We start from the raw sequence: 24,107 nt of genomic DNA on the forward strand, positions 1-24,107 counted from the left end.
GACCGTGCACCTAATACTTCCCTGGCGCTGCATGACTGGCACTCTTACTATGCTTCGGTATACGGAGACGAGAATCTTGCCATAACCAACCAGTATGAAAATGAAGTCACCAGCTGGCTTGCGCGCTTCTCGGGACAGCGCTGTGTTGTTCCCATATCCCTGGAAAAGATCAAAATCGCGGTCAAAAAGACACTTTCCAAAGGAAAAAATGGGACAGATGGCGACGGTCTCACAACAAAACATCTCAAGCACTTACCTGAAAGTTTCTATTCCCACCTTCAGCTTATCTTCCAGATGTGCATCACCAGGGGTTTTGTACCAAATAGTTTCCTGAAAGGAGTCATCACTTCTATCGCCAAGAAAGGAAAAGATCCCAATGACTGTAAATCTTACAGACCCATAACAGTCTCTTGCATCCTGAGCAAAGTGTTTGAGTATGTGATCTTCTCCGAGCTGGATAATGGAGATTTCGGGGATAATCAACTTGGATTCCAGAAAGGTATCGGTTGTCCAGGCTCATTGCCTTCTTGCTAACATGCTTATGGACTCAGAGAGAAACAAGTCGCTTCTCTATATGTGTACTATAGATATTTCAAAAGTGTTCGACAGCGTCAACCACATGCAAGCAATGAATGCTCTACTGCTGAGTGGTGTAAGTGCGAGCATAGTGAAAACATTGAAATTCTGGTACGAAAATTCAATAGTTTCTGCCAAATGGAAAGATAGAACATCAGATCCCGCCAAAATCAAAAGAGGGTTGAGGCAAGGGAGCGTTCTTAGTCCTCTCATTTTCAAACATGCGATTTCCAAGATTCTGGACCGCATCTCGCCCTCCCTTCTACTTCACGGTACCGACCTGTCTTACCTTGCATACGCTGACGACGTCCTTCTGCTCAGTAGATCGAAAGTTGACTTACAAGATAACCTGAGTCGACTCCACAGTGACTTTCTTTCTATCGGGCTCTCTATCAATATAGAGAAGTGCGAGTTTTTAACCTTCAACGCACCTAAAAGTGAATCTGTGACCCTCGGCAGTCATGCAGTCCCTGTTGTGTCTGAGCTACGATATCTGGGTATCATGATTGCAGAAACGATCGGTAAAACCAGGCAATCCATCGTCAAGCAAACAACCACCGCCATTAAACGTGCTTACGGGTCTGTAGTGCCGAATCGCGGACGCTACTCCAGGAAATCTCTAGCTGCAATTTATCGTTCAGTTTGCCAGCCACATGTAATCTACCTTGCCGGTACATCCCATGTGCTGACAGTGAGAGACTGTGAAAAAATCCGAAAGTGCTACTATAAGTATGCAAAATTTTTACTGTATATATCCAAGCGATACCGGAATTCTCGACTGGAAAAATATGGACTTCCGGAGTCATTCAAGCACTGGTCGACCATTCGGGACAATTCAGTGTTCAAAGTCAGATTGATGAGACGTCGTTTTTCACCTGCATTTGTTTGAAGTTAGTTTCCTTTTTTTGTGCTCCACTATAATCTTTTTGTAGATGGTGGGTAATTAAATTATTATTATTATTATTATTAAATGAAAATATGTCCTCGGCTTTCAGTTATGGTTGTTTTAAATAAATATGGAACTGTTAGACTGATTGGTAATCTTTACTTATTGACGAAGGCCTTGAGCAATACATAAGAGAAAAGCTGGGTCGTCGTTTGGGGGGTGGGGGGGGGGAGGGGCAGTTGCCCTACAATAATGTGGAGAAAAAACTTATATATTTCATGCCCCTCGACTATCCGGATGTGGACCCCTCTCCCCCCCATAAAAATGCTGGAGATTCGACCCTGAAGAGAAGCAGGGTGGGTTTGATTTATGTTTGCCCGAAATAAAATTAGATTTCAATAGTCCATCAAGAGCTGCTGCAATAGATCAGCCAATATAGAACTTAATTAATGTTTTATGTTTACGTTGACAAATATAAAGCTAGAGCTTTTTCATGGAGGAGACTTTTCTAGTGGACCCGACTTTTCGTTGTGAGGGTGGGGGGGGGGGTAAAATTTAAACCACCAAAAATAGGCGAATTTATAGAAATACTAGCAATTATAGAAATACCATAACCATTTCGAGACTACAAGGTCGGGGTGGAATGTCAAAGCCCCTATTCCTTTCCTGCGTACCTGCTTGCTTTAGCTGTGTTGGGTATCGGTACTTTGAAAAAATAAAAGGTGTGATGAACCTGTTATACCCTTGTTTTAACTCAGTGGATCGATGCTCTGCTTGGCAGTACGAGGCCTGGGGTTTGTTCCCCGCCGCAGCAAGGCTAGGTGAAAAGCTGGCTAATTGTCCCTGTAAAAAAAAATGACCCAGCAACTGAAACATCCATTGTGCGCTCTATGCCCCAGCAATGGCTCAGGAGTGTTCTTATCCTTCGTTTTTTTTCTAACCCGTTTTAATACTGAATCCTCTAAATATTACTCGCTTAATGTTTTTTTTGTATATTCGAATCTGAACACTCTTAATTTTTTTTTTCTTTTACAGAGTGGTATGGTGTTTTATTTGTTCATAGTAACCTTTATCAAGGAGGAGTCTTCCGTTTCACTTTAACTATTCCTGCCAATTTTCCAGAAGGAATGCCTGTAAGTTTTTTTAAATATTATATTTATATTATCTACAAAATAAAATGCTACTAGCAACTTGTGTACACGCTAATGTGAATACTTGTGGCTAGTTTACAAGCTAGCTCACTCGAAAGCCGGCGAATGGTGTACAAATTCGCCGGCAGTTCAGAGCGTTTTAAAAGTAGCTTACAGAGCGAGCTTATCGAGTATACTGTACTAGTTGGCATCTGCTTATGAAAAAGCCTGCTTGTAGCTTGTAAACTCGCCTCGGGTACTTGAGACTTTAGTCAAATTCGCTTTTAGAAACGTTTGGTTCAGTATTCAGTAACTATTCAAATGCCATTTGTTAATTCATCGTTTTTAGTATGTCCTTTTTGGCCAACCGTCTAGGGCTGAAGGGAAAGCAGATTGTCCGAGGCTGGGGTGGGAGGATGTCATAAAGAAAGATTTAAGGGAGATGGAAACTTCTTTGGAGGGTGTAAAGAGGAAGGCTTTGAATAGACTGGGATAGAGGAGCGTGCGATGCTGTTTTGGCCTCAGGCGGCTTGGTGTTGCTGTTAGTTGTTAGAAGTAGTAGTCTTCACCCCTCGTCCATTGGCCTAGTACTAGACGCCTAAATGCACTTACATTACCGGGCCCTCGTTCCTGCAAAGAGCCTCATTGAGGTGAATAATTTTCTATTGCGGAGTTCTCGGTCAAAAATTCCTATTTTTGAGCTGAGCACGGTCAAGGGGAGGTCTCGGCCGAAATATATTGTATTTTCATTTTCACTGGCTGTAAATATTCTCGTTTTTTTCGAGCTTTTTCTTATCTTCTCATTATGGTAGTATCGTTTCTTCGGGCCTGACTAAACTAATGTAAGATTGCAGCCTTTTGTAGTCACCAATTCTAGAGTTTGTCTTCAAACATTGGATTTAGCCTCCTTAATCTTTGATTGTGGAATCGACATCGTTTTAAATATTCCTAACGCTAATTTCTCGAAAACTTAAACAGTTGAGTTGATCAAAAAAAATTTTATGACTAAATTCATGGTGCGAGACTGCTAGAAATTTAGGGCTTGATATGACACTAATGAACTATTTAGGTAGGTCTTCTCCCTAGAGTTGTGTTTCTTTTAAAGGAATCAACTGAAAGGTTTTCAGGGATAATAACATTCTAAGCGGTGTTGCAGCGTCTTACAAAGCTGTTCTTCAAGTACTCAGTATGTGGCGTTTCCTTTCGTAGGTAATCCAACCATACCGTGTCTCTAATGGTACATTTATACATTGCGGAAATCCGTCCGTATCTTTTCGAACGATGGCCCAGAAAGTGCTACGTTGTAAGGCAGATTTCAAATAAATGCATCAGCGTAACCTAAGTTTTTAAGATGAGGATAAGTCCTAGAAGAAGAATTCCAAATGTTCCCTAAAAATTGATTAGAATTAGCTGCAGTGCCTGTATCTATCATCAAAGCATCAAGAAGGACATAATGTTCTTACCCTCATCTGAAAGCTGGGTGAGGTTTTCTTATAGCCTGGGTGATCAGTATCATACAAGCTGGGGTAGCCTTGAATCAATGTAATAAGATCATCAAGCTTTTGATGATCCATAGTCATGGTATTGTTCATTTAGAAACCTTGCCAAGAATCCGTCCTGATTTGACCAAATCATCACGGAAAGCTACAGAGTTTTTCAAGCACGGAATGGAATCTCCGGACGGATTTTCACAATGTGTAAATGCACTATAAGTGTTTGGCGTATTGGTTTGGCAGACAGCGATACATGTAGAGATGGCCCGTCGAAGGAAAGGTGATGGATGAACTTCTAGGAAACAGCCATTGACACCATAGCAATTTCTTCAGTTAGATATTGTAAAATCACCTGATTGGTGCTACAACTTGCACTGCTGAGGTTTTATTTTAGATTTTCTGGAGCGGTGCCTGTAGGGTTTTAGGAAACCTACAAAAAAGCGAGTATCCATATTTGGGAATATGTCTAATGCAAGACTTTTACAAAAGAATAATCGAGCTGGATGGTAGCTCGGGGGAAGAACTTAAAGGGAAATACTACAAATAGTTTTTTTTTGCGTTGGAGATCAAACCCAATTGAGAGTTACGCATAAAGAGAGGTCGAAGGAGAAATGACTTCCCGGGAGACCAAGTTTTTAACTTTCTTGATAGCTCCATTCTCGAGGATAAAGTCGGGATGTTGATACGAGCCATTCGGTAGGGTGATTAGTAACTCATTAGTATTGGATGTGTTGAAGTTGACAATCTAGACAATAGGCTAGTTTTCTATTTAGGATAAGATAAGAATTATTACTGAAAAACACAAGCCCAAATGGGCCGAATTCACACTTTAGCGTCAATAGAACGAAAAAAGAACCAAAAACAAAGAAAGAAACTACAACAGAAAATTCTAAAAGGGTCAATGTCAATGTCAAATACGTAAGAATTTTAGAAACAAAAACAAATTAAAGTCATAAAATTTGAAGGTCAATGCCAAATCAGCAAAAATGTCAAAATAATGAAAACTTGTAAAATTAAAAAGGGGATAACATAATTAAAACAAAAACATAAGTTAGTTTTGCGACTAAAAAAAATAAAACCTCAAAATTTGCAAAATGAATATTGAAATTAAAAATTATAAGGTAAAAGGGAGTGAGGGGGGGGAGGCTGCGGTGATTCACTGATTGAATATGTCAACTATGTAAGGGATGAAAGTTCTTCTATATCTTTCAGTGGAAACTCTTATTGGGGTAAGAAGGGGGATTTTCGTTGAACGGGGGAGGCGGGGTCGAAGGGGTGAATATTGACCAGGGAAAAGGGGAGTTGTCCGAGGGTTATAAAGGGCATTCTTAGTGAAACGCGAGGAAATTTTTGCTCGCCTTTCCTTTAGCTCTCCGAAGAGGGGAAATATAAGGTACTTTACCCTCATTGAAGATAATTCTTAGGCACCTCTTTGGACTGTCTCTATTCTGTCCGATAATTCAATGGAGTTGCCAGGATGCCAAACAGGACAGGCGTTCTCGAGGGTTGGGCGTACAAATGAGAGCAAAATCCTCAAACAGTGCGATTTAGGGCATTTAAATTTTTCAAGGAGTTTAAGGAGGGAAAATGCGGCATTTGCACGTTTTAAGATGTCATTAACAAGGCAATCCCATTTAAATCGCTTGAGATGGTAACACCCAGTAATTTCATAACGGTAACAGACATTTCAGGGGGGATTAGACAGGAGAAAGAAAGGGGAGTTTTAAGGAAATTAATTGTTAAAACTATTGACTTTAAAGGGTTGACTCTCATGCCATTATTAACAGCTTCGGCTGATATCGATTCCAAGATGTCCATTGGGTTACTTTTTAAATTTTTGAAACATATCTCTAAGACAGTTAGATCATCAAAAAATTTCCATCTATCCGGGAAATTGACAACAAGGTTGTTTGTCATTGCAAGAAATAAAACTGGACCTGAGAGGGTTCCTTGGGGCACACCATTCTAAATTGGGAGGGTATCAGAATATACATTCAGGTATTTCACGACTTGTGCTCTATTAGAGAGGAAAGTCGCAATTATTTTAATTAAATAAGGGTCAACTTGAAAGTCATTAGATAGTTTTTCTACCAGTGTATTGTGGTTAATTAAATCAAAAGCTTTTTGCAAGTCAACAGTGATAACATTGAGCCAGGTATTGGGTTTTTCGAGTGTGTTACATATCGTGTCCATAAGGTGAACAAGATAGAGGGTGGTAGAGCGTAAGTTTCCGAATTGTCGTTGGTCAACATTTGAGATTATCTTTACTTTCAACCACTCAGCTTAAAAGCTTTCATATAATTTGGAAAAACTGGAATAAGAGTAATGGGACAGACACCATCAAATCTTCCTTGTTACCTTTCATTTTTAAGGGAATAATAAAACCTAATTTCCAACAATTTCGGAATTTACCAGTAAAGGTAATTTCATTAAAAAATAAGGACAAAGGCTCTGAGAGATTGTCGGCAAAGGCTTTAATTAGTACAATCGGGATGTCTAGTGGACAGGTACTGCCCTTTTTAATGTTCTTAATTTTGTCTCCAAATCTGAGGGCGAAATAGCGGGAAAATTGAGAGAGCACAAATCATAAGGAGTGTCTAAAGAGAGGGGAAGGAGGCTCTGAACTATGGAGGAAAGAAATTTGTTCAGATCAGCGACTGTAACTGAGGGGTCTTATTGGAAATGGAAATCTATATTAATATGTGTTTTCCCACAAATTTTCTTTATTCTATTATACCATTGTTTTGGCTTTGTAGAAAATAAATCCTTGACTTTACATTTGTAATATGAAGAAGCAGATTTACGTATTTCTTTTGTGTGTTTACGTAGTGAGTTAGCTTCGCATGTTTTTTCATTCTTAAGCAGATTCATTTTAATTCTAATTAGCTTTTTCAATTGGCTAGTATTGTATTTGTCATTACAGCATGTTTTTACTTTTTACTCAGGGAAGGAATCTATGTATTTTGTTTTAATCAGATTTTGGTAGTTACAGACTTTAAAATTAATGTCATTTTTCCCTTTTAAAAGCCAGCCAGTTTTCATTAGTAATCCAAGATCCAAATTGGAAAAGGCCATCATTGGAAATTGGGTGATAAGAGAACTCAGTAACAGAAAAAGTATGATTAAAGCTGGAGAGAGATGCCTCATTAATAAACAAAATAGTAGCTCCCCCTAAGGGGGGCAAAAGGACAGGTGGGCTGTAAAAAGCGTGCATGTTCGTGCAAGTCAAATCAAGGGTAGAATTTCCTTTGGTTGTTGGTATTTTTATTATCTGTTTTAAATTGAGGGAACTACAAAGGGAATTTAACTTTAGATCATTAGCATCACCTACTAAGAAAATATCGGCGTTCGGGAATTTGCGGATGACAAAGTTGGCACAACTATACAGTTGCTGGTAGAATTGCTGTCTTTGTTCAGAATCTTGATTTGGAGAATAATAAAAGCAGCAAAACAGTGTCAAATTAAAGGGGTTTGGTAAAACTTAGGGTCTTACACTTACCCAAATGATTTCATCATAATCTGAAAGGTTGGGAGCATGAACTAATTTAGGAAAGAGATAATTATCTACAAATAATAGTATTCCACTTCCCTTTTTACCGAGGGGGTGATCATGATGACGAAGTTTTATGAATTGGGAGTGGTTATTAATTTTCAATAAATCGGGGCTCTGTGCTTGGACCTCAGTTACGGCAATTACATCAATTTGGGGTACTTGAGAGAGGACCTCTAGTTCGATCAATTTCTCGAAATTCTGGCTTTCGGCGTTCATAACAAGGAGCTTTGGGAAAGTAAAACGGTTACTAAAGCGAGCAATTTTTTGTATGTTAACTGTGGGAGCCCGGGACTGGTATTCGTTTAGGGAGCAGGATTAAAAGGGGGAATTGACCCGGGCTTGAGAGAAAAGGAGGACAGCGGATAATTTACGGGGATATTATTAACTTGGCATGGACCTACGGTGGAATGGAGATAATATGTTAAACGGCTGTTACCTGGTGATTACCATGGTGGGAATGGTGATTCACCTCCGTCAAGGAGTCGTTGGTTTGTGGGAGAGTAGGGAGGCTATAGGGCCATATTCTGTAAGTGGAAAGAGAATAAGGCTTCTGAGTGAGGGGGGAGTAGCAAAGGGATGTTTTTTGACAAGGTAGAAGAAGGAGGAATGGGTAATGCCGTTTCTAAGAGGCTGGTTATAATATCGGGACGAGGAGGATATTTCTTGTTCAAGCGGTCGGGGCGGGAGCTGATAAAAATAGGAGGGGGAGTTGGTAATCGGGAAGGGTTTGTTCATTGTTGAGCTGTGTTCGACGGATTTTGGTGGGAGATTTTTGCTTGGGTGCGGGATACTAAAAAAGGACGGCCAAAGGGCGATGAGAGACTCTTACAATTTGTATTTATTATAAATTGGTACAATTTTCTTCCTGGGGGTGGATAAAAAGAAGGAGGAACCTTAACGTGAGCTTCAGTGCAAACAAAACAACGACCACTGGAAAAAACGGTACAGATATTAACATGCTTAAAATTTTACTCAAGCATACTACATTTGCCTAATAGGTAGAATTTACATAAATGCAACAAATTGTAACCGCTAACTCTACAATTACCATTTAAAAATCGTTTACAAATGTTTGAGAAAATATCACTTTCGGCCAGGCCAGGGTTTGTACGGCGATTTAGTTTCTCGAGATTGCGAGCAGCTGTTACAGCTGTATGATTATGAGAACAATTTTGGCCAAGTTTGCAATTTCCACGCTTGAAAAACTTGCAATTTGCTTTAGCACTGCTATCACAATTATGTTTTTGTAGAAACTTGCTTGAAGTACGATCGTGTTTGAAATTAAAGTCATCTCCTATTTTGCATGAACCAGCCAAAATCATATTTACGTATTTGAGACAAAGAGACTTACTTATTCGTCAGGTTATTCACTTCGCTAATTTCAAAACAATTTTGGATATCTTTAATAGGGTTAAGGTCAAGGAGATCAATTGTACGAATAGGGAAGCTTGTACAGGGCCATCATATTTTTGGACAGCTGTATAGACCACGACATCGTCAGCCAAAAAAATATGAACGGCCGAAATAATGTATTGTCATATAAAATAAATTCAAACTTGAAAATTAATGATTTTCTGACCTTTTTTCAAAAATAAAGCTTCAGAAATGCTACCCTTTCAATTTTTAGTAGATAAAGTCAAGCCTGAATGCTATGTGGACTGTTTTTCGGATCTGCCACAAAAATAGATATACTTATTAAGGTAGAACCGTAGACAATAACCAAATCAAATGATGTCAGTTACTTCTGCTTGTCTATTTCTTGTGTGATCTTTCTGCTGATTGGTATCATACACTACTCTGAAGAGGAAAAATCTGACTTTTGAGCTTTATAATTACTCCGAATTATACCTTTCATAAGGAAAAACGTGCCAATTGTCCTTATTTTCTCTTTTTTTCGTTACAGACGGTAGTTTTTGGTATAAAACAATATTCTGCATTTGAAAACATGTGAAAAAAAATGCATTTGAAAAAAATCAACAATTCATATTTTCAACTTATGCTGTTGATTAATATCAGGGGATGCTAAAGTCTATGAGAGGGAAAACTCCCCTTTTTGAGCTCTTTGTCTACTAGATATTGTAACTGACTCTGTGGAACGACATCATTTACCCCCCCCCCCCGATATTTGTTCCCACTTGTAAATAAGTAATAAGAATGAATATAAACAAATTTTGACCTGTTTTGTAATTTCTTTTTAAAAAACAACCCCCCCCCTCCACCCAAAAACAAGTAACACCCTCCCCCCTTCCGAACAAAAATTCTGAATACGTCTTTGCTTGAAATAGAAAAAAGTGTGCATTCTTTTTCTGTCGTCACAGCTTCACAGCGCTATTGATTAGCTCCTCCTTTTTTCAGAGGATTTATTTTGAAATTCCAGTCTTTCATCCAAATGTAAATAGCCAAACTGGAGAAGTGAATATTGGAAATAAGTGGAATCCTAAATCACACTCAATTTACCACGCTTTAATCCAGACATGCAAATTGATGCAGCGACCTGATTTCAATAACCCGGTTTGCCAAGAGGCAGCCACTCTGTAAGTATACTACTTGCGTATAGTATGAATTCTTTCTGCCCTCAGCAGATACGTACGCCTGAATGATTTTTGAGGAGGAGGGGGGTGATCAATTAAAAAAAATCTGAGGGGGGGGGGCAAATAAAAGAAATATGATAACTTTAATAAGAAGTGCTCCGAAATTCAAGAAAATTTATGATTTCAAGGCTGGAGCCCAGGCCTCGAAAACAATCCCCCCTGCGTATGTCCCTGGTTGTAGTTTGTTTCTAATTTACTGTTTCTAATTTTGACCCCCTTCCCTTTTAGGAAAGTTTAACTGATGATAATCTAAGAAACATAGAGGCTGCAACCGTGTACCATTTTGTTTTTCTTCCTGAAAATGCCTTTTGATTTTGGATGACTGAATCGCTCATTTCTTTTGCCTTAAATGAGAAGAGTTTTTTGCTTGCATTATATTTTTTGTACAAAAAATTTAAACTTAGGCCTTGGAGTCAGTAAATTCGAACTGCCGACTCTGAGTACATTGGTAATTTTACTCCGCTTCCCGGTTCTTTAAATTGTGAATGTGTGACAACAACTTAATCGCCTTTTGAAAATATGACTTTGACTCGTCCTAAAATTCTTTGTCGTCTTCAAAATGGGGTTAGAACAAATGTTGAGGTGACTTGACAACTTGAAGAACACGACATATACTAGTTAAGATTTGGAGTTTGTTCCTTTTCACCACAGTTTATATAATTATCCAGTAAGTTTATCGTAGATCATTTCTGGTCTTCTTTCTCGGAACGAACAAACAGCTCCACCCACTTTTGTCTGCATTAGCCGGTTGGTCTGTTTTTGACTGCTTCCAAATAAGTGCGTTAGTCGCAAAAACAGATTTCCACTTTTTTCCGATAAGATCACAATCTGAATTGTCTATCTATGAAACGATATGATTTCGCTTGTGTTTCTATCTGCAAAAAAGTTCTCTGGAGCACTCGCACCTTGGTCCGAGTTTTTATAATGGGTGAGATAGGGAAAGATCATACTGGATAATTATATAAACTGTGCTTTTCACCGTCTATGACTGCAGCCTTAATATCTAACAACTTCAAAATTAATAACTTTAAGAGAAATCCGAGTATGTTTGTTTTTATAGACAAATTGGGACTTCTCTAAAATTGATTTCAGGCCTGGGTTCACTATAAATAGATAAGGTAAGATTTACTGCAAAAAGCCTCTGGACCATAGCAACACAGAATACTGTCCACAAACAAAGCTCAGGAACAAAATACAACTTTAGATAATAAATATCAAAAAGAAAAAGAAAAAAGAACAACAAAACGACAAAAAAGAAACATACCAAGGTTCAACATTTTGTCCAACAAATACCAGTCATTTTAAAATTCAAATCCTAAAAACCGTAACAAGCCATCCCCTCAAACATGATTCCCTATGTTTAATCCCTAAACGAAAAAACTTGCTCAACTGTTTAATAGCACATGCGTTCCTCTCAGCCATCCGCTCAATTAACCAGCATTAACTCCCAAACACTCGTACAAAACATTCATTCCGTAACTCATACAGCTCTTCAGGCTCAGATACAAAATGAAATAAGTTCTCATTCACACATCCACACACACAGGCCAAAAATAGGGGCCAGCCGCCAACCTAAGCTTTCTCAAAAATGTCCTTCTCTCACCTAAATTCGAACCATCCCCTCTTACCAATTAAAAATTCTTCAAATCCTCTTTATTCAACCCAAATTTAAAATAAATCTCCTCCTCCAACAGTCTTTAGCTTGGGAGTAAAACCTCAAAGACATAGATTGGTCCTTATGAGCTTGCCACTCTTGGATTTCTTGGTCGTTCAGGGTTTGCTGGACTTTCTTCCATACTGACACGATTTCACCCATTGGGGCCTTTTCCTTCATTCCACATCTCCAGAAGGCCACAAAGGTCCAGTATTTTCTTGACCTGATTTGGCCACGAATCAATTCTACCGTCCTTCAAGCTCTCCAAATAAGCTGACTTAAGAAACCGAACTCTAGGTAGCCTAATTATTTTCTTCTAGAATTTCACCATTCTAACCGATCTAACACTCCTTAAAGTGAAAAGACCCAAATCTTTCAGTACCAGTGAAGTAAATGAATTATCCAAGTCTAAAAGTCTCTTAAAATATCTTAGCTGAACTACTTCTAGCTTAGCTGCTTTAGCAAAACCACCAAAGCTCAGAACCCCAATGTAGACTAGAAGCTACTTTTGTCTGGAAACCTCTTTTCTGGATCATCATGTCAGCTACCTGACCAAACGTATATTTATTAGCCTATTACCCCTTAAATTACAATCTTCTACATGCCTAGACATCTCCTTTAATGCGCTAAACTTAACACCCAAATAAACAAATTATTCTTTAAACTCTAACATTGTTCCTCCAAAATTAGAATGAACCTCAGAATCAACATCCCATTTGCTCCTAAATACTAATACTACTGACTTCTTAGCTTTCAACTCTAAATCCTTCTTTTCTAAATAGTTTGTTATTATATCTAAATGCTTCTGAAGATTATCTCTACTGTCCACCACTAGAGCTATGTCATCCGTGAATAACATACTGGATAGTCCATACCAGTTCGAAGATACGTAGGCGGCTCCATTATTACTTATAAAACTATCGAAATAATTATCTAACAAGAAGGAAAGCTTAGGAGATAAATTAGATCGTTGTTTTACTCCCACGTGAGACGCAACTAGCCTAGAAAAATTTCCAATAACTTTCGCAACAAATTTCACCCTCTGATACATATCTGCTATTATTGCTACAAAACAAGACGGCAAGCCTATTTCTAACAGACTTTCAATTAACAACCTCCTATTTACCTAGTCAAAAGCGCTTTTCAGGTCTAAAAAGGCGACGAATAGCCGACCATTTTTCCCTCTAGCATTTTCCTTCTCAGTATATCCAAAGTAAAAATATGGTCAACAGTGCTGAATGTCGATCTGAATCCCGCTTGCATCGGGCTAAGTATTTGCTCCTTATCTAACCGGTCTCTTATCCTAAATTTCAGAACCTTACAAAACAACTTACTTACCACATTTCCTATAAAGATAGACCCGAAGTTTTCATGTAACTTCCTATTGCCTTTCTTAAAAAGAGGCACTGCTACCGGAATGTCCCATGAGCGAGGTCAACGAGCTTTCTCTACTACAAACGAAAAAAGTGCGGCCAACATGGGTATTAAAGTTGTCCTTCCTAACCTCAGGGCCTTTGTAGATATACCATCTGTTCCTGGACACGAATTACCATTCATCTTTTTCAACTGATTCCAAATTTCTTGTTGAGATACAGGCCTAGTTAAATCGTAATCATTCTGTCTTAAAGGATTTGTTACCGTCCCTAGACCTAACTCTCTATCCTCTGAACCATTCGACTCATTCGCCCTGACATATTCTGACTCCCTATTTTCAAAATAATCTGGCCACGTCTCAATTGCTGGGACATCTCCTCTTATTCCCCGGCCCTGGATTGAACGTTTACCTACCGACCAAAACTCTCTAGGGTTATTCACACCGTAAGCTCTCTTAATTTCCTCATTAATTTTATTCTGCCTCTCTCTCTTTTTAAATCTTTTATAATCTGACCTTAATTTTCTATATTCAGCTAGCCTGCGCATATTCGTTTACTGATCCAATGGGTCTGTTTCTTTAAGTAGCCTGAAAACGTTAATTAGCTCTTCCCTTTTCTGCCTACATTCCTTATCGAAAAAACCCTCATCTTTTCTGGCCGGATGTTTCCTATCCTGAGATAAAGGTTTAATGTTCTCATAAATTCTACCTGTAATTACCGAAACAGCTTGATGCAATTCACCTGGTTCTGAAAAATTCAAAATCGAATAGCAATCATTCTGAAATTCCTTACTTTCTAGTTCCATTTTAACCAATTCTTCTTTCTCCTTGGCTATCCAAACTGGTTTACGGATTCTTTTCTCACACGTAAACCTTTCATTTACCCTTTCAGACCGTCGAATACACGCTCCCAGCTTAATACTCACTGGTAAATGATCAGATCCGAACAACTCTAGGACGCTGAGGTTGACCGCCCGGGGCCAAAGAGAAAAACTACATAAAATATAATCAATTAAACTCGGGCTCAACCCACTATAACACGTAAAATAACCCATACCAAAATCTCCTCCCAGCATTCCGTTCATAATTAGTAACCCTATCTTTTTAAAAAAAAATTATTAAATTCCTTCCCCATCTATTTGTTTTCCGAGACCTATCCCTACTTTTCCTAATACGGAAAACAGATAAGATAAGATAAGTTTTATTCTTCATTATAAATACACATACAATATTACATGCCATTATTCCCCCAAAGGCTCATTGGCCTGTACAAAGGGGGAAGACATATGAAATGCTTACTCAAAAATGAAAAACAAAACACTTGCTCACATACAAAGGAGAAGAAAAGAAAATATAGATACAATGAAAACTATAGAAGAAATAGAATAAATCAGCTAAATTAATTAATTAGATTAAACAGACTAAAAAAAAAAAAAAAAAAAAAAAAAAAAAAAAAAAAACATAAATAAAAATAACATCTACGAAGCCAAAAATTTTTAAAATTTTTTTTTTATTTATTTTTTTTTTTTTTTTTTTTCCTAAACAAACCGAATTAGTGGCCCCCTCGTGCTGTTTCAGGCAAATTATTACAAAAAATATTAAACGCCATTAGAGGATTAAAATCTGACCTTATGCAAGGAGTAAAAGGAGTAAAGAAGGAGTAAAGAAGCCCCAAGACCTTTTTTGTATTTATTCCTTAGGAGCATTACGGAGCATACACACATGCACTTATAAATACGCACTAAGTCCTGAAACTATTTTCGAAAAGATAATTGGTGGAGTTAAATTAAAACGTAGATTTTTGTTCTTTATCACTATTCTCTGTTGTTTTCTGGTGTTGGTAATGAATTTAAAAATATACTTAAAATCAAATGACTGTTTATTGTCAAAAGTTTTATTCGTTTTTATACTTTCTTCTCATTTTAAATATAGCTGGAAATGCAATGTAGTCTAAGAAATTATTTACGATGTACAAATGGACCACTGAAATTTTTGGCCACAAATGCATAAATATCTTGCATACATATTGTGTATGTTTACATCAATAAATGAAGATTCTTTACCTGGCTAGACACTTTTTTAACTGAATTCACTGCATATAAAAAATTTATAAGAATCATGAAAATTCGGCACTTGTCAATTCAAAGAAACACACCCAAAAATAGAACTTACGTTAATCCTAATGATGTATACCAAAACATGGTGATAATATAATACTTTCGAAACAAAATTATGAGAACTACGACAAAGAATTATGGAAAGCAGGCCACGCACAACCCATTATATTAAATACCTGACCCAACTTAACCTAGCCCCTAACCATCTCTGTATATTAAAAAAAAAAAAATAATTAAAAACGTCTCACATAAACCCACAACATCAGGCTGTCCATCCGAAACAATTTGTCATAAATTATCAATTGACGAGGAGAGACCCTGAATGTTAAACTTAAATGCTGTCAAAGAATAATTTCCTTTGGTAACCTCCTCTCCCCCCAAATCCGAAACATATTTACTATAACAAATAGGGTTTATATTAATCGAACTTTGATTAACCTGACCCACATAATTATAACAATACTAATTACATCGAACATTCATACTCACATTCATTCCACAAACAAACATTCTGACCTGGTTCATTTACAAGGGGTTCACCAACCTACAACTCGACCTCTTCCCTAGTATATGCATTGAAGTCCCCCTAGAAAAACAAAATTACGGCAAGGGTACATTCTTTTATACATCTGTGTTTCATTTTCAATCAATTCCCATGTATCTTCACGGCTGTAAGAATTATTATTCGGAGGCAAATAAACAACACCCACAACAAGGTGAACATTTATAACTGATAATAATAACCATAATAAATTTTCAGACTCACTTTCTAGCCTTCAAAATATATTAAATACACCCTTCCTTTCAAGCGCTGAAACTCCTTTATAATATCTACCATTTGCCAAAAATTTTCTCCGAAACTCAAAAACACCAATATCTTCACATGTAGAGAATTCCACGTCTCAACAAGGCAAACAACATCCCAACTTTCACAATCGGCTGATGTACTTGACTCTAATAGATTTTCTAACTTTTCCCTACTGTAACCTCGCAAATTCCAAACTACAAAACGTAACCACAATTCACTAAGGCCCTGTATTTTCTATTCTGACAATTTTGACTGGTTCCCAGGCAGTACTATATCACCCAAAGTAGGATGCTTTTGATAAAAAAAAACGGGGCTTTCACTATTTGGCGAGACGCAAATGATTCGTAATCCTGAATCGCCTTCCTTTCTCGAGCTTTTTGTTTCGTACCTTTATCCTGCTCTAAAGGGGCTGATGTTCTTACTATTTCTTTTACCCTGTCTCGCACTCTTCTGAGCTAAATCCACCGCAGGCTCTTGGATAATGGGGTATGATACTGCCCACCAACAAAGTCAGGCCCATCCCCCTCTTCTACACTAAATACTGAAGCAGCGCTTCCAAAACTCTGATCACTAGCAGCTGAATTTACTGATCCGCTTCTCTCACGCGAAATAATCCGATTACTCTGATTTGCACGAGCATAAGATGTCCCAGGTTCATTAAAATCATTATGGAGGCTAACCATCTCATCACGCGTACGTTTTCCTTTCTGAACTTCAATCACTGTCCCATGCATGACTGATTTTGATCCTTCTTTACTGAGTAAACTTGCATTGTCCATTGCTTCATTGCCCCTGTGCGTATTACGATTTAAGTCTGAATTCTGGTGATCATGGGTTCTCATTTCCTCTACTGCTATAACCTTTCGTTGTTTTCGATTATTCACTTTACCCAATTCACTATCGTCTGCAAAAATCTTATCCCCCACGAAAAGTCTCACACCTCTCAGCTTTGGATGTAAATGGCCTTCCGTACGCGTGGCTTCCAAAATTGGTATCAACTTACTGCGTGCCAATGAATCTGAAGAAGTATAATCTGGGGCTACTGTTAAATGAAACCTTTTGAAAAGTGCAGCCGAAGTAAATATGGATTTTTTTAAATTCCATAGACGCTAATTTAATTAAGACTGGTCTGACTTTCTGGTTTGAAGGTAAACGAAAAATATAGTTAAAATCTGTCTGCATAAACCTGGCGCCTCTTACTATTTCATTTAAGCATCTAAGATTGTCCTCTTTTAGACTAGAACCCCTTATCTTTGGGTCAAAATTGTAGAGTTTCACATTACACCTTTTTTGATTCGCCTCAATTTTATCCATTATCTTTTTATTCTTTGCAACTTCCATTTTCAGCTCACGAACTTCCGCCTCTGTATTCTCCGATATTTTTTCCACTTCAAATTTTCTTATTCAGAGATTCCGAAATTGAAATTCCATAGATAATTTTTCTACCTTTACGCACAGGGGATCCAGTTTTTAAGCTCTATTGACATTTCACTTAATTTCTTTAAAATCTGTAGCTGGACTTCTTTTGATTCCGTCATCTTGATGGTAATTACTAGCCACTTAAAATAGAAAGGCGTACCTGTTTAAGAGTCAATTATTTTATCCATGCTGACTCAAAGTGTGCAGTTAGCTAAGCCGCCGTTAATAATGCCACGGATAACAGCAATTCCGAGTGAACTTATCGGCAAAATCCAAAGATAATTAACTTCTCGACAAATTCTGCAGGATATACATTTCACAAGTCTAACTAATTGAATGCTGGATCATTTACTTTACAATTTCAGTCATATATTTATAATCCGCTTTTTAGATGTTCACTAACTGAGAACTAAAACTGAACTTATTGTTGTTATATAATCCAACAATTCAACATTTCTGCTATATAATGCATGTATTGTCTTTGTTTTATGCTATAAATCTTAACTATCTTTGTTGAAAGAGACTGTGGTATCTGTAGGACGTTTCAATTTTAATTTGTCATTGCTGTGATGTTTCTAATATTTTATATATTTTTAAAATAAATAAAAAGTGCGCATAATATTTAGTATATGGAAACTGTAAAAAGTAAAGGTTTCTTTTTTTCCGAATTTAGATCTCTGTGAGTTTTTTTTTACTACTCGTCCCTCCCTCTCCCAGTGGAAATGTTTCCAAACCTGTCATCAAACATATTGTCAACACGGCAATTTTGATCAGAAGCTTCAAAGTGTAGTTGCCCTGATCATCCCGATGTCTGCACGCATTGATCACCTGTATGCAATAGATCACCATTTTCAGAAAGTGGTCCTTGTGTAGAGCCTGATTTCTAATTATTTATCTAATTCCCTTCCTCCTTGCAACAGCGCTTTGCTGGGTCACGGTTTGTTCTTTGCTCCTCTTTTCTTTGTTTTTTTACCTCTTGACTGTCCTTCTTTAGTATTTCTCCTTCTTCAATTGTCTCTTGGCTCTCTTGACCTTATTATTTATCCATGTAATAATCGTCTTTTCAGTTTTTTGGGGCTGTTTTCTTGTCCTAATTTTTCCCTCTTTTCCTGCATCAAGACTGTCATTTAAGGTGGTCTCTCAGTTTTACCATCAGTTCCACTGGGAGAGGGAGTCAAATTACCTTGCGGTAAATGAGGACTGACTCCGGTTCTGTAGTCTTGCATAAACGTCGAGACTCGTTATTGACATAACGTCATAAACGTTGAGACTCGTTATTGACATTGCAAATAATATAGGGCCATGCATTCAAGACTTAGGATGACAAAATACATTCAATGATAGAAATGACTGCGTTTTGTAATGATTGGTTACGATATTCAAAATTAAAACGTAATTTATTCGGTTCCCATGTAACTCAACACCGGTTTAATCCGACCTCGTTCAAATGAACCGATTTTATTTACCCTTGTTCAACTCAGCGCCTCATTCAACTCAGCCCCTGTTTAACCCAATCCCAATTTTAACTAAACCTGCTAAAAGTCAACCTACGCGCATTCTGACCTCATTTGTCAATCCTGGGTATTTTGCAGAGGGATCGAGTTAAATGTGCTGAATTACACACACACCGATTTATTCATATGCGTGATTTTGAATATTACAGTCTTAAATTTATTGCCTGAATAGCTCCCAGATAATAGAGAATGAGGAAATATAAGACATTATTGAAATATAAATATAGAAAATACGGAAATAAGGTTAACATAGAAAAATCATTGCTAGACGAGAGCAGGCAAATAAGCACCAGACATCTAAAAAGAATGGGGGAAATTTTTACTGGCAATAGAGACGTGGGCCTCAATTGCTAGTTTACATTATTACTATTAATCTTTATTTATATAAAAAAAAACAGGTAACAAAATATCAAACAGCAATAAAGCATAATGTAACTCTTTTCTCTCCACATAATATTGCCTTATCAAAAAGGTGATCTTCCTACCTTTATACATTCCACAGGTCAAAAATGGGAATTTACACGAACAATTAAAAAATAAAGATATAAAAAAAAACATGCAAAAACAATTCATACATCAAGTCCCACAAAGGGCTCTATGTCCTGTATATGTAGGGGGGACAACTATACGAATAAGCCAATACAAAAATAAATAATATAGAAAAGACTCAAATTAAGATTATTGTTAAAGTTTATACATTATTATTACATATTACTAAATTAATTTAAACTGGAAAAATTGCTGGCGGCATAGAAGAGAAGTGGCAAGGAGCTCGCTAAAAACCATACCATATGGGGTTTATTATAAATTAATACATCAAGACTACAACTAATAAAGTTCGGTAAAAATAATTTTCGTGCCTTGCTTTTCGACGAGCATAATTGGAGCCTAACAGATTTTTTAACGTGCTAACACTTGCATATCAAATCACAGAGAAACAGAGGCGCTACGTGTAAAAAATATTGTGACTAAAAAAAATAAAAAAACAACTTTTGTGTCTTTTTACTCCCAACGCAATGTTTGTCCGATTCGCAAAAAAGTAACAAAAATGTATAGATAAATGTATAAGGGGGATAGGAAGCTGATATTTAGCTTGCAAACTATTACGTGTGAACTTGTTTTATTATTGTTTTCTATTCAGTTTATATCGGAAATTCTAGGTACATAGAAGACAAAAATGAATTTATGAAACGTGTGGATAAGTCAATTTTTTATTGTCGGACACGACTTTTCAACTGTGATGTTGCGGATCCGTACTACCCCAGATTCTCACCATTTAACAAGAGCATTCACGGCCAAATTATGGAACAAATGAAAAGAAGACAACAATCTAAGGTGTGGTACATCCTTCTCCTTGCTCCCCCCTAATCCTCTTATGCATTGAATATGCGGGTATTCCTAAACTACTAGTGCCATTGAAAGTGCAACTTTACCTTGCGGAACTGGAACAATACTAAATGAGCTTCATTTTAATTTATTGGAACTTGTATTTAAATTACGGGTCAGAGTTTATTTCGACTTTGCGAAGAATTACCTGGAAATATGTAGATTCTTTTGTTTGTAGCTGTGATTCTCAATGCGAGGTGCAGGTCCCACCGGTGGAGTATGGCCGGGCCTGGATTTACCAATCACTTAAATACATTCTAAGACCACACTGGCTATACATGACAATTCATGGTTCACCACTGGTTGACAAAATCCTCCGTTTTTTCACCTTTTTTTATTTTATTTTTAATTTTGTTATTTTCTTTCCTCTCCGAGTTTCATTTACCAATGACTCACTAGGCCCGGGCCTAGGGGGGCACAATGCCAGGTGGTGCAATAAATTACTGAAAGGTTAAATACTGAAATAATCACATAGGTGAAATACAATAAATTACTGAAATCACTGAAAGGTGATTTTAAATCGACACAGGAATTCCGTGGCCATTATAAACTGTCAGATGTCTCCAAAGAATAGCAGCTGAGAGTTCGTAATCACCTCTCTCTTTCATTGCTTTTTGCTCATCAGTTGCGTTCTGTTCATTGCTTCTACTACTCCCGAATTTTCGGGGATTTCCCTGGAAATCTCGCAAAAACGGAGCGGCAAAAATGCTATGGCCTAGAAGCGTCAAAGCTTTAAATCCGGCCCTGGGCATGGCAATATTTTGGTGGGTCATGAGCAGGATGTACACCTTTCGACTGACTATTCTTTAGAGCCTTAATTTTGAAAAAAAAAAAAAAACATCTTTCATGTTTATGAAGTCACATTCAAATTCACTTAAAGAGCAAAGAAGACCTGATAGTATTGCGATGACGTTATACATTGTGTAAAAGGTGTATGCCCAAAAAAGATATGCGACCCCAAAAAAGATACAAAGTTAATGGTCTTTTAAGCTTCCTCCAGGTGAATACACGTAAAATTTGGAATAACAAAATTTTAATATCGCAAAGGGAGCATCAGGATTTTATAAATGCCTGCCCAAAATCGGCTGTGATTTTGGTGGCTGTGAAATCGGCTGTGAAGGTGAGGCATGGCCCAAAATCGGCTGGGAACCACTGTTTTATAGTATATTTGTTATGTAGATTCCTATTGAATATAAAATTGTTTGGTTATATCCAGAATATAGGCTAATGGGAAAAAAAATGTAACAATTGTCTATTTCGGGGATGAGTGGATGTCTAATTTTAAGCCATATAGAGTGCAGCTTTACCTAGCAGAAATAGAAAAAATTCTAAATGGGCTTAGTTCTAATTTATTAAAGCATTTATTTAAATTACAGGTCAAAATTTATTTAGATCCAGAGAAGAATTATCTAGAAATATGTAGATTCTTTTGTTTACAGTTTGTTTGTTACGTAAAAACTTATTGAATATAGAATAGTTAGGCTATGTCCAGAAATTGGACTGCTGGGAAAAACAAATACACCATTTGTGTCTTTTTAGGTTAAGTGGCTGTCAAATCCTCAGCCCGTTGTTAAGCAAAAGTAAAAACACTTTAAAAAATGCATTTAATATTTTTATTTGGGTTTTTATGATTAATTTTGTTACTTTGGTGGCTAACGTTTGGTGGCGGTGCTAACGTTTGGTCGAGTTCAGTGAATAATTTCTTAGACTTTATAGTCTTTGCGTCTATAAACAAAATAAAACGAAAATATATGTTGAAACATGCTCGAATATAGAAGGCTCTGCCGACAAAAAAAAAAGCCAGACTAAATGGTTAAAATAAATAAGAAAATACGCTCATAGTATAAGGAGATAAAAATGCTGTACACCAAAAGGAAAACAGAAATAAAGTTTTTTAAGTTTTAAAAATTGTTTTATAAAAGTTCTAAAAAAAAAAGCTCCAATACGACGACAAAACACTACATAAATCCAATCGAACTAGGGTGTAATAATTTTCGCTGTTATCGTTGATAAAACTTGCGGACGGGAAGCCGAATCATTTTAGTATTTTATAGTATGTATTTTTTTCGCTGTATTAATTACAATTTTTACCTGGTTGTTGCATGTTTTTATTTAATTCTGTTAAATTACCTATTTTATCAGTTTCCTATTGTATCATGCAGTAAGAATTTCAGTAAAAATCATGCAGTAAGAATTTTAGCCGGTATATCTCCACGTATGTCTGTTAGAGAAATTTACCCAATTTTAAAAATTTTGCCGGCTGCAGGCCTTCGTGAGTTCTATATATTGTGGTTTATTTTTGGACTGCAGCAGGATGTTCAGTCTCGTTGTTTTGGTGATTTATTGTCCATTAGGTCTACTGTTCATTCTCGTGATACAAGGGGTAGCGTGGACTTCTGTGTACCTAGAGGTATATCGTCCCGTTCATGTTTTTCTGTTCTTTATAGAGGTACGCGGAAATGTAATAGTTTGAATAGTGATCTTAAAACTATTGGTGACTCCAATATATTTAGAAAAATCATCAGGTAACTGCTTTTTGCTGAATATAAGTTTTGACTGATTAATCGATTTATATATTGTGGGGGTTTTGTTGATATGATGTTCCCAGAGGAAGTATAATATATGATATTATTTTGTATTTATTGTTTAGTGTGATGGTATTAGTGGTGTCGGTGGCCAAGTATTCTTTGTTTTAAGGATTTTGTTTTCTCTACCTCCCCCACGGACAAGCTTTGCTTTTTAGGGGAGGCAGCAATAATTTTTTGTTGATATGTTTTTTTTTTCAATAAATCCTTATTCTTCTATTCTTCTTTATCAATTTCTTATTGCAATTTCCTAATTTTGGAAATTTGCTATATAGGAAATTTTCTATGTTGGAAATTTCGCTGTATTAATTACAATTTTTACCCGGTTGTTGTATGTTTTTCTTTAATTCTGTTAAATTACCTATTTTTATCAGTTCCCTATTGTATCACTTTCTTATTGCAGTTTCCTAATTTTGGAAATTTGCTATATAGGAAATATGAAAAATTTATAATGTTTCATAGATGAAAATGGAAAATAGGGTGGAAATCGGAAGAAATAGGAAACATTTCCTATATTTTCTATTTTCTCAGTTTAGTTTTCTACATAATTCGAAACTTCTGTTTTCCTATTTTAGTTCCCTGTTTAGTCTCCCATAAATTAAATTAATTAAAATAAAATTAAAAATTTGTTTAATTTAAATCGGCTTTCCTATTTTATCAGTTTCCCTTTGTCATCGAAATAGACTATGATAAATCAGAAAGCAAATCAAGTTTGTCAACATTGGTATAACCAGAAGAATGAGTTTGGCTAAGGGGCTACAAGTACACAAATCGAAATTTAAAGCAGTCACAAGCTTGACTTACTTGACTTGACTTATTTCCTATCCGGTCTCTGTGGCTGTATTGGGGCTTCTTCACTTCTCACTAGTCGTTGAATATGGCGAGGGTATTTGGTTCTATCTGGTGCTAGACGCAGGAGTTGGGGGTGGTTCTGGCCATTGAAGTTGTACCATCTCTTGCGGGGTCGGCCACGAGGTCGTGTGCTATGTACCCGTCCTTCAAACGTGATTTTTGGGATTTGAT

At 36.8% G+C, this 24,107-nt stretch overlaps 1 protein-coding gene across 1 annotated transcript in view; it reads left to right on the top strand.

Moving 5' to 3' along the window:
• Window positions 1-24,107, top strand: part of LOC148944218 (AKT-interacting protein-like) — a 54,175-nt gene that overhangs the window by 27,757 nt on the left and 2,311 nt on the right. The window contains exons 4-6 of the mRNA XM_089099695.1: window positions 2,498-2,595; window positions 9,994-10,172; window positions 20,274-20,448. Of these exons, the coding sequence (XP_088955821.1) occupies window positions 2,498-2,595; window positions 9,994-10,172; window positions 20,274-20,448 (452 nt within the window). The remainder of the gene's footprint in view (window positions 1-2,497; window positions 2,596-9,993; window positions 10,173-20,273; window positions 20,449-24,107) is intronic.

The sequence above is a fragment of the Artemia sp. Qi Xiang Cuo genome, chromosome 14, assembly GCF_049724085.1.
Source record: "Artemia sp. Qi Xiang Cuo chromosome 14, ASM4972408v1, whole genome shotgun sequence".
Taxonomy (NCBI): domain Eukaryota; kingdom Metazoa; phylum Arthropoda; class Branchiopoda; order Anostraca; family Artemiidae; genus Artemia; species Artemia sp. Qi Xiang Cuo.